This window comes from Neolamprologus multifasciatus, chromosome 6 (genome assembly GCF_963576455.1).
Source record: "Neolamprologus multifasciatus chromosome 6, fNeoMul1.2, whole genome shotgun sequence".
NCBI lineage: Eukaryota > Metazoa > Chordata > Actinopteri > Cichliformes > Cichlidae > Neolamprologus > Neolamprologus multifasciatus.
The window spans coordinates 15,397,512-15,409,107 of record NC_140444.1 but is presented as its reverse complement, the minus strand read 5'-3'; the positions used below and the strand labels follow the sequence as shown (position 1 = coordinate 15,409,107).

Below are 11,596 nucleotides of genomic sequence, written 5' to 3'. Positions count from 1 at the left end.
ATAAGTCAGAGGTAATGACAGCATTTGCGGTGTTAGCGCCTTTACTTGGAAGGCTGCCATGTTTAATTAACGCTCTCCAAAAGTAACTAATATGGGAAACTGATTTCCTGTCATTTATAAAAAGCAACTCTGACTCATTCCCCTAAGCCCTCCCTACACACTCCCTCTGTTTCCGTCCCCCACACCTCCTAATGTGGTTGCAAAGCACTCCCTCAACCAAATAATCAAATGATTGCAATGCAGCGGGTTGCCAGGTCTGGGTCCCTGTTTACTTGCCTGACATTATGTCAGCAGCAATGTCATGCTAGTGTGGTTTTGCTTGCACAAGTAGCAATGACAGAGCGTGAGTGTGTGAGCACCATTAGGTCTACCTGTGGTTTTTGGAAAGGGTATGCTAAATATGGCCACAAAGCTTAACCGAAGCAGTGCAGTTTCTTTACCTGTATTTACTCCTTAGTTTTTCATTCATGTTTTTTTTCTATTTGCATGTTAGGTATACTAAGAATTTGCAATGTTTGTTAAATGGCCTGTATTCATATTTGTATATAGTGTTATTTACAGCCCTGTAGTTTCTTACTGTAAAATATTTTAAAGAGAATTAAAGCTTTACAGCATGTAGCATTTACAGCATTGTTATTATACAGTAGTTTTATTTTAGGGTTCCTACTGTAATCTCCATAAAGAGCTTTCTTTGCAATGGCTGCCTGTCCTTGCATATACTTTAGTCCTTTTACAGCAAGGTTATTTGTATGTGAATTTATTCAACCCTTTAACAGCCACATTCAAGGTTAACGCTGGCCTGATATGATTAATCGCTGCGAGAATCTGTCATGGTGGCCTCTTGCTTTCTACACCTCTTCTTGGTCACACAAAGACTGGAAACCACATTACAAATGCACAATACATGAGCAGTCTGCACAAAATAAACACCACAAAACATTTTCATTAATGATCCATGGAGAGCTTTTCATGAGTCTTTGTGTCCATCATAAAAATATTAAAAACAACTGGTTTGTAAAACTGACTGGAGTGGTGGTTCCCTGTTTAAGAAGGAGGACTGCAGGGTGTGCTCCAACTACAGGCGGATCACACTCGTCAGCATCCCTGGGAAAGTCTATCCCAGGGTACTGGAGCGGAGAGCATACCTGTTAGTCAACCTCTGATCCAGCAGAAACAACCAGCTCTTTATCCTCTTGAGCAGCGGTCCCTGGTTTATGTCCAAAAATATTTTCATGGACCGGCCTTTAAGGTGTCGCGGATAAATATAGGGAAATAAAAACAGTACTGGTACCAAAAAAGGAAGATTTATTCATAACACACGGGAAAAGACCCAGGTAAACCGAGTTAACGATAAAAACAAAAACCCTGAAAGCCATAAATTTCACACCCAAGCCTCAACTCTTGCGGCCCGGTACTAAATGACTTGAGGACATTTGAGGGTGCCCAACCAGTCTACATGTGTTTTGTCGACTTGGAGAAGGCATTCAACCTGGTCCCTCTGGTTATCCTGTGGGGGGTTTCTGGCCAGTTGTTATGGGCCTGGGGCAGACCCAGGACTTGCAGGATATATTATATCTCTCGGCTCGCTTGGGAATATCTTGGTGTCCCTCCGGATTAGCTGGAGGAGGTGGCTGGATGGATAGATGGATGGTTATTTTTCTTTCTAAGGCATCAGTATTTGCATACTGTTTTTATAATTAACAATACATTACCGTACAAAATGTCATGTATTTATAGTTTGTTAGAGCATTGCTAATGTGTGTGGAGTATATTACATATAGCTGTTTATTCCTATATGTCATGCACTACTGTGTGATCAACTGTAAATTGCTATATGCACAATTTGTATGTACCGCGGTGATGGGCATTGAGGATTTTCTTTTATATATTGTTGCCCAGTTGGGGTGAAGTGTAGATTGCCGTGCCTTTAACATGTGACACATGGTGTTAGTTTTTAATAGATTCCCTGCAGCGCTTATCATGTCTTCCGCCTACGATTGTACAATTTTATAGTTTTACATGTATTTAATAAAGTAGATCTGTTAATTGTCTTGGGTCCTATTGTTACATGTATAGAAAGATTTTGTTTTGCATTAGCATTAAACATTCCTATTGAAATGGATACCTCCTTTGGGTCACATTTAAATAATGACTTTGGAAACTAGGAGTTACTCTAAAATGTTAAGGATAACATAAGGACATAAAAGAAGCAGAAATAGAGACGCAGGAGCAAATCAGTATAGAGGGAAGGAACAAGTTTACGTCAAACTTGAAATTTGATTTGTGATTTTGGACCATATATAAAATTGACTTGAAATTTGATTCACTATATGTAACAAATGTTATATAAGCTTCATTTGACAGTTTGTAACTGTTGATACAGTACAAACAGTTTGATGGACAATGCATTGTAATGACCGTCACTAATAGCACTGCAAGCATCTTTTGAGTTATTATGACCTTGCCTTCAGCAGACATGAATTATTGCTGCACTATTTTTATTATAATTTTTTTTATAATGTAAAAAAAATTGCGAGACAGTTGCACAAGCATTTTTGCATGAATTAGAATTAGTCTGTTATTAATAATCAGTGTTGGGTAAGTTACTTTAAAATAGTAACTAAGTTACATTACTAGTTACTTCTATCAAAAGTAACTCAGTTACTTCAAGTTACTCGTTACTTTCAAAGTAACTAGTTACTAGGGAAAGTAACTTTGGTTTTACTCAGAATTCTCTTGTTAATGTGTTGCTTCCATAACTTTGCCAGTCTTCTAGCTTGCTTACTTGCCACAAGTGCACTGTGCCACCTACCAATAGAAAGGAAAAGATAATGTGCATATTTCCACGAGAGAAATCCCACGCCTGGACCGTCATTGACTGCTGCCATGATTCTAGCCTACGTCACAGTGTCATGTGCGCCTTTTACATCCAACACAAAAACTGCAGTCGTGGTGCTTTGATTGTACTCGGAACTCGGAAATTCTGCCTTCTGAATAGGAAGATGTAGGTAACACCAGACTGCAGATGAGCTGCATACAGGGCTGGACTGGGACAGAAAATTGGCCCGGGCATTTTGACTAGAGACTGGCCCGCCATTATAGGAAAACTCATAAAGCCTTTGAATGAAAACAAACGCTGTTGTGACAGTGATGTACACTGTCTTGATGGTATATATGCATCAATCTATCAATCGTTTGTTGTAAGATTCAGATAATTATTTTTTAAAAGCTAGATATTTTAAATGAGAATAAGAAAGAAAAGTATTTCCTTGTGCCCACCTATCCCTGTTAATGCCCTACCTGGCCCCCCTGGCAAAAACTTTGCTAGATCCGCCCCTGCACAGTTACCAGCTGTCAGCTACATAAAAAAAGGATCCTGGTGTTATTTGTCTCTCAGAAACAGTTCATAACTTCCCTTCAACTCATTCATGTCACCTAAAAGGTAAACCTGTTTCTCCATCACCTGTTCAGCTCTGATGATTCAGTAAGGACATCTCCTGGTTTCATCTTCATGTTTCCCTCTCACCAGATAACCAAACCGATATCATGACCAGCAGCTTTTTTGCAGCTGTGGCTCCAGCAAACATCAGCTGATAGTAGAAATTAATATTAAATAAATTATAACAACACCTGATCAAGCTTAAACGTGCTGCTGTTGTTTAACGCGACATCGGCTGGTTTCCTCTCTCTGGCGCAAAGTGACCGATAAACAAACAAGAGAGAAAAGCCGATCAGCTGATCACTGATCAGTTTTCATGATTGAAGTAGAAACAGGAGAGGGGGGGGGGGAATGAAAGAAGAAGAGGCAGCTGTGCAGCAAAGACACAGAATAACTCAAGCTTTGTGTCTTTTTCATTGTAGCTGAATTACGGGACAAACTGTTCCTTTTCACCTCAAAACGCTTAATATTTTCTCTGAATACCAGACGGGACGGTTGGCAACTCTAATAACTTATGAACAAAATAAAGTTCAACATGATTAACTTCATAGCACCCACCCAGCTGTATAGAAACTCCGTCATGCTAGCTAGTACGCAGTACGGAAAAAGTCAGAATAACGAAAATAAACTCCACCTAAACTTGGTTTATATCTGACCCAGATAGACTGCAGGTCATAACTTCTTACCTGAAGTTCAGTTCACACTCGGACCGGCGGCCGCCTCGGGTCTCTTTTCCTTCTGCGTCCCCTTTCTCTCATCCACCTGCTGGCCTCCACCACTTGCTAATGTTACTGAATCTGTCGAAGCTCCGCGATAGCCACCACACGAAGTAACGAGTAACGACCCTATCTAAATCCCAGTAACGACTAACGCGTTCCTGATTTTGGCATAATAACTAGTTACCGTGCTCGTTACCACAAAAATAACGTAGTTACTGTAACGCGTTACTTAATAACGCGTTAGTCCCAACACTGTTAATAATAGAGGCACCCAATACAACCTTCGGCCGGCTATGATTAATACCCCTTGTCAATATCTCATGGCTGATAAATATCATCTATTTTGAGCGCTTGGCACTCTCTGGAGCCATATGCTGTTACTACGTTCTGATAAATCAGTAGCAGAAGTCATCTATACGCGTACATCAGCATTCGACCTGCTGTCCTCTGGCTTCATCTTGTGGTCAGACAGAGTAAGCGCAACTAAAGAAGAAGAGCGGTACCACATTGTGATTCTCTGCCAAGTTGAGTTACACGTCAGTAGGGAACCGGTACTGGTGAGTGGACGTGTACCGTGCACGTCAGGCGGTTCCCGGATGCACCAAACAGAAACATGGAACGGGTAGTGGTGGAAGTGCCGATCAACAACGGTGAGATTCATTCCACCTCCACGTCTAACGCGCCTTTCAGCCACTTAAATAACATCTCCTAAACAGCATTTGCTGCTGCTCTCGATTAGTGCAGAGATGCTCCTCCTCCTCTTACGCGTTTGGTTCGGCATTAAATTTGCTGTAGCCACAGTGGCGCTATCAGTGCTTTACAGGTTGTCTCGCTTCTCTGATTAATCTGTCGTAGCTGCAGGCTACTGTCAGCTTGTACACAGTGTGAGACAGTGTAGTCACAGAGTTGCTGTCATCTGTCAAATCGCAGTTCTGCAACTGGCACACTGCCTTTGCCATTTAACCTCTCTTCACCAATACAAAGGCCCAGTTTATTCTCCATCGTGGTTTGTTATGTCTTTTCCATTAACAAGCAGTAACATGCAATTGCACAATTAAACAGGTAACGGTGAATTGAGGAAAATAATCCAAACAAATAAACAAACAGATTTTAATTCTATTTTAATCAAAACACATGCGATTTAATATTTTGCAGGAAGTCTACGTCAGGAAGTGCAGTTTTTTTTTCTTTGATTTTCAATATTACTCTAGATTTTATAGGTGTTGTGCAAATTAAGAGAATTATAATGCCACAGAGTCAAATTCATGTTTGATTTTCAAGTAGGTCAGAGGTCAAGAGGACTCTAACTACGCCCACTGTGTATGAAAAATATCAGATCACCACCTTGCTGTATTTCAGCATGTTCTTTTCTACTATTTTGGAAAAGTTATTCTGTTCTATTTCCATCTTAAGGTTTTCCCCTCGCTTGCCCTTCCACAACCCCACGAAAGCGGCAGGTGCGGTTTTCAGCACGCCATGACATCATCCTTCTGCGAGAGGTTATTGCACAGAATCCCTTTGCCTCCAAAGAGCCAGGTTTGTCTTTTTTTTTTAATGACTTGTGCTTGAATGCCCGACAGCAGCATTTCCTGCATGATAAATGTATGTCGTGGAAAAAAAAGTTGTATTCATTTATTTTCTTCAAGTTGTTAAATGTGTCGGTATTACAAACCTCCTGTATACATTAAGGAATGTGTGAACTGATTAATTTCAGGACGGATTTGGGCACGCGTGGGTGAGATTATCACTGCTGCCCTCCAAGAAGAAAACTTTGAGGTGGATGCCAGGAGATGTAGGGAGAGAACCATGCTGCTGCTAGACTACTACAAGAAACAAGACTTTCCCAGCCTACGCAGGTTGGTTCAGTCGACACAATTCCAAAGCCAGGAGTAAAGAAATCTTTGCACTGTATGCATGATGTACACTACTGGCTTTACTAGCAAGTTTTAGTTTGAGCACACGTGTGTGCTTTTCCTTTACTCAGGTTTGGAACAGAGAGATTGTATGCCCAGAAGGAGGATCTGCTCCATGAAGTTTTGGAGCTGGAAGCTGAGAAGGGACTCATAGTCAGCAATGATGGCACAAAGTACCAGGTGAGTAGCATTATTATTGTGTCAGCAGAGAGAGAAGAGCATGTGTATGTGTACTACAATGCTAGTGTAAAAAATGCCTTTTTTAATAAGGTCTAAGTCATCATAAGTGATAACCGTAATCCCAACCCTACTGCAACCCTGTATTTTTGAGAAATCTTTCACAACATAGACCTCAGAGGGTTGCATTAGAGGGGTAGATAAATCACTTAAGTTACAGTATTTCACTTTTTTTCTATATAGTTACAGATTTATCTTTTGGAAATATGGCTGACCAGATTAATGGGAACACTTTAACATTCTCTGCAACAATCTGCCTATTTTGCTGCTCATAGTTTAGCTTATACCCAGAATTACAAGTGACAAAGGAAGGGCATCTGGCATAAAAACCTCTCAAATCAAACATCTAGGAAACAAGGAAGCAGCTAAAAATCACTACATGTAGCACAATCAAGCTCAAGTCATTTGTTGCAGCATTTTTACCCAACGGATCATACTCACAATCATAAAGTAAGCAAAGACATTGAGTAAAATGTATGTATTCTTTGTTGTTGAAATGATCTCTCACTTATATTTCTTAGGATGAAGAGCGGAGAAATCGAGTCGCAGAAGAACTAACTCTACCAGAACAGGACAAACCCAACATCACAATCCCGCAAACAACCACTACAGGTGAACAGATTCAAAACACAGGGGCAAAGGATGTGTAACCATCCACACTGGTGTCACAGATGCTGTTTAATGTCTAAATCTTAGTGTCATAACAGCTGGGAAAGACAGTTTACAGAGTATCGTGGTTATCGTTCATTAAATCACCAGGATTTTTCAGTTAAAATTGTGATTCAAGGTAAAGACCCTTTTAAAAAAAAGGATCAACTTTTTCTATTTCTGCTATGGTAGCTTTAGGAACAGTAGCCTGAATTTTCACTTAATTACAGAACAAGAAGAAGAGCGTGAGGAAATTACAGAGCTGTCAGCAGCACCCACAGCCAAGCGGCCCTGCCAGTGCTGCTGCCAGACCTACTCTGAGATTCTCAGCTTCTTGGAGAAACGCTCAGAGGCGGAGCAGCGGCTTCGAGAAGAAGAGCTCGCCTTGCGCCGAGAGGAACTGGAGATTCAGAGAAGTATGATTTTTGCCATAGTCCTTGTAATATTTGCTGGTTTTGTTATCACCTTCATACTTTTAGTTATCTTAGTTGCTGTTTTCTCTATTCCCCTGTCTATGTCTTCATGTCTAGTAAGCCTTTATAGTTCAGTGTTATTTATTTATTACATTTTTGCCAGCCTCACCCTCATTAGCTTCACCTGTGCTTAATTGTTCCCACTCATTTCTTATTTCCAGTAGCCCAGGCATGAGAATACGCAGTGGGCACTTAATTAGGTACACTTTGCTAGTACTGGGTTGAATGCCCTTGTGCCTGTACATTAAACAAGGAAACATTCCTCATAGATATGGGTCTGTTGAGATGAAATCATCACACAGTTGCTGCAGATTTGTCGGCTGACCCTATATGACACAAATCTTCTGTTCACCGGGCATTGTCACTAATAATACACAAGTAGCCTGTGATATTTAAATGATACTAGATAAGGGGAGCAACATGTGCCAAGACAACATGCCCCCACACTATTAACATTACCATCCTGAACCACTGATACAAAACAGGATGGATCCATGCTTTCATGTTGTTACGCCAAATTCTGGTTCTACCGTCGCAGAAATCAACACTTAAATGATCAGGCAACATTTTTCCAATCTTCTTTATAGTTTTGTTGAGTTTGGTGAGTTGTGACCAAAACTGTAGTCTCAGATTCTGTAGCCAAAGGAGTGGCATCCAGTGTGGTCTTCTGCTTCTGTAGCCCATCTGCTTTAAGGTTTGATGTGTTGTGCATTCAGAGATGCTCTTCTGCATACCTTGGTTGTAATGAGTGGTTATTTGAATTACTTGACATGTTACTTGAATTACTATTGAGTTAATGACATCAGGGACATATTTTTTCTTCCACCGAAAACTGCTTTCACTGGATATGTTGTCTTTTTTGGCCATTCTCTGTAAACCCTAGAGATGGTTATGGTGCAAAATCCCAGGGGATTTCTTGAAGTACAGAGACCACCAACTTTTTTTCCCAGACTGATGCTCATTCTGAACTTCAGCAGAACTGAAGCATCATGCTTAGGTTTTTATGTTATGTTTAAAACGCAAGCATGCATGAATAGTGATAATAATGTATACTTTATTGATCCCTGTGGGGAAATTACTCCTCTGCATTGGACCCATTCACTCAGTGAAGCAGTGGGCAGCCACTAAGCAGGCGCACCGGGGAGCAGTGTGTAGGGACGGTACCTTGCTCAGGGGTACATCAGGGTAGCCGTTCAGTGGATTCGAACCCCCAACCTTCCAATCATGGGGCAAAAAATAAATAAAAATACTAGTGTTTATACTAATGCTGATATCCATTTTCACTTCACGTTTTCAGGTAAGATCGCTCTGGAGAGAGAACGTCTGGGAGCTGAGAGAAAAGAGAGGGAGCGGAGATTTGAGCTTGAGAGCCAAGAGAGGCAGGTCATCTTGGACCTTTTAAAAGAGAAGGTGCTGAAAGGCTGACAAATGAAAACTTTATCACCTGCATTTTGATGCATTTCTTTTTAGTAAATTTGCAGAGGTTGGGAGTGGGAGGGGCAAAGTTATCCACTAAAAAGAGGAAGGAATGCAGTGAAACTAGAAATAAAAGATTATGAGCGTCAGATACTGGTTACCTAGACAAATGTGTGGAATTGCTTGAAAAAGTGTTCAGACATCTTATTTATGTGCACTTTCTTTTGTTTTATAGTCTTAAACTGGTAAAATTGGCTTTTCCTTATCAAAGTACACTCAATCATTTATTTTTACAGGACAAAACTGATAAAACCACCTGGCCTGTTTCCCCGGACATAGTAAAGCATAGTGCTGGTAGCATTATGTAATAGGGTCCATAAAGAACTTAAATATGAATTTAATTATGCATTAAAAATGCATTTTAGAGACTCCAATTTACTGAAAACAAAGCCAGATCCACCAGAAATATTGGAATTAAGTTCAGAAATCCAGATGTGCGAAGGCTCTGAATATTTTTGCACATAGATTTGCACATAGATTTCAGATTCTTTTTCTCCAAATTAAAAAACAACAACAACATTTTGTCACTTAGAGGAGATTTTAAATTGATGGGACAAAAAGACAATTTCATTCATTAGAAATGAGCTATAAAGCACTGAAAACTGCGCAAAGTTTGGAGACTAAAAGCAGCTGCAGGACTGACATACAGGTAATGACAGCATCTATAACAATCAGCCGGCACAAACTGCTCCACGCTAATTGTTATAAATGTTAAGAGACTAGGTGAGTTTTATTTCTCGTGACAGTCTGAATTAGGTTTTTATAGCACTGCAGTAGCTGAAATTAAGTAATGGAAAGGATAAATAGGCGTGGTGTGGCATCTTAGGTGTGGTGATCCATTGAGCCAGAACTGGCAGACAGGATCATTGTGTATGTTCTGTTATAAAAAGTCAATAAAGCTAGCCTTTTCCTAGAATGACACCAACAACATTATAAGCTGTTTTCAGAGAATATAAAATTGTTTGCAGTGCTAGAATGAAAAAAAGCAAACATAATAGCCTGTATATTTAGGAAATTGGGGTTGTGGACCTAAATGTTTATTAGCTCTGTAGCATTTACCCAGATAATTACTTTACACATGCCTTATTAAACATTTTCTATCTGAAGGCATTTTAAAAAACACACATAGAAATAAAACTATATTTTACTGAACAAATTGCTGTATTTTGACTGGTAAGCACTTTTTAATGCAAAAATTCACACTAAAACAAGCCATGAAGTCTTTCACCTTATTCTTCAGATTGTAAGAATAAGGTTTTTTTTTGTTCTTGATAAAATTACTTTGTAATAAAATAATAATGAATTAATTAATGAAAAGTTAGCACCCTTTTTGTAAGTAGTCGTTAAAGTTGCTAATCCCTCGTAGGGATCGGTCAGCCGTAAAAGTTACAGTATAAGGTAGATATATGTTCACGATGCAGCACTTTTTTTAAAAACATTTTCTGCTGTTGTACACATTGTTTTTTTTTATGATTACTTTAGTTTACATGATAGCACTACTGTGAAATTATATAGAAAACAAACTTGACATGTTATTTGTCCTTACAGTGGGTCCCCACAATGTGTTGTATAAAATATAAGGCAGATAAACAAATTATTTTAACCTAAAAAAGGCAATGATGTCTATTCTGCAAATAAAACAAATAGTAAAGAGTGTTCGTGTGGCAGTTTATAATCAACATTGTTTACATTTACCCCCTCTTATTCAAGCACAGTATTTTTTAGAATCAAATGTACTACATGTCATAGTGCTGTTATAAAGTGATTCATCATCATCATACATTAATCTCCTAAATATTTAAACTCCTGAGGTGGAACATCTTAGGTCTTGAAAAAATGACCTTTTTGTGTGACCTCACATGGGGCAAGTTACTTTCCCATTACCGGTATATGCAAGGTTTTGTTTACTAGGAAATGTTACACAAATTTGCAGACTGTTGTCTAGATTTGTTGTATAACTACTATAGTGATGAGGGTAGTCACTTTTAGGTAACATGTTTCTTTGTATTTCTTCTCATTTTCCAGAAATGAATTTGTTCCTTTGTTTTGCTTATCAAATATCAAAATGGAGCTCAAATGCAGACCTTTTCAGGAGGCAATAGTATATGCACACAAACACACACAAACACACACACACACACAAACTTATTCCATGGGGAAATTATCTTGTCTAAGACAGTAACTTGTCTGTACACCTACACACATGTGCTAAAATATGGGGATTAATAAAAATATATTTTTAAAGAGGCTAAAAGAATATCGTAAAAATGACATGTTTTTCAGTAGAAATGTAAAATTCACTTAAAAACTCAGTATTTTGTAAATGATTTGATGCAGATGGCGTTTTTTGTTTCTTTCTTTTTAAAGCTATTTTAATCTGCTGGTACCGCGCCTTAGACCTGCACCTAGCGATTACTCACTCCAGCGTTGTCTCATACGATTTAAAGCAAGAATCCTTTTTTTTCCAGTGCAGGGACAGAGGGGTAAACCAATCCCCGCAGCTCCCACCACATTTCTTTTTTACTCCGTTGCGCTTTAATTTTAGGTAATACGAATCCCGGTTTCTGATTGGTTAAAAATGTAATCACGCGCGCCTGCTATTTCTAACTTCTTTCTGATTGGGCCTCTAGCTGTCAGTCGCGACTTTCCCACATCCAATGAGCTTGTGCACGTGGCGTCTTTTTTCTTACT

At 39.3% G+C, this 11,596-nt stretch overlaps 1 protein-coding gene across 1 annotated transcript; it reads left to right on the top strand.

Moving 5' to 3' along the window:
- The first annotated feature begins 4,676 nt into the window (after positions 1 to 4,676).
- LOC146516684 (uncharacterized) lies at positions 4,677 to 11,426 on the top strand. The gene is made up of 7 exons (XM_085162996.1): positions 4,677 to 4,808; positions 5,572 to 5,694; positions 5,873 to 6,014; positions 6,143 to 6,251; positions 6,830 to 6,920; positions 7,187 to 7,372; positions 8,727 to 11,426. Exons 1-7 carry the CDS (start codon positions 4,772 to 4,774, stop codon positions 8,852 to 8,854), a joined length of 816 nt encoding a protein of 271 aa, XP_085019122.1. The 5' UTR covers positions 4,677 to 4,771; the 3' UTR covers positions 8,855 to 11,426.
- The last annotated feature ends 170 nt before the right edge of the window (positions 11,427 to 11,596 follow it).

Bases quoted from the DNA above. Each gene is read 5' to 3' on its own strand.
- LOC146516684 (XM_085162996.1), top strand. From the start codon at position 4,772: ATGGAACGGGTAGTGGTGGAAGTGCCGATCAACAACG. The intron at 4,809-5,571 runs GTGAGATTCATT...TTCCATCTTAAG, and splicing joins GGAAGTGCCGATCAACAACG to GTTTTCCCCTCGCTTGCCCT. The intron at 6,921-7,186 runs GTGAACAGATTC...ACTTAATTACAG, and splicing joins CCCGCAAACAACCACTACAG to AACAAGAAGAAGAGCGTGAG.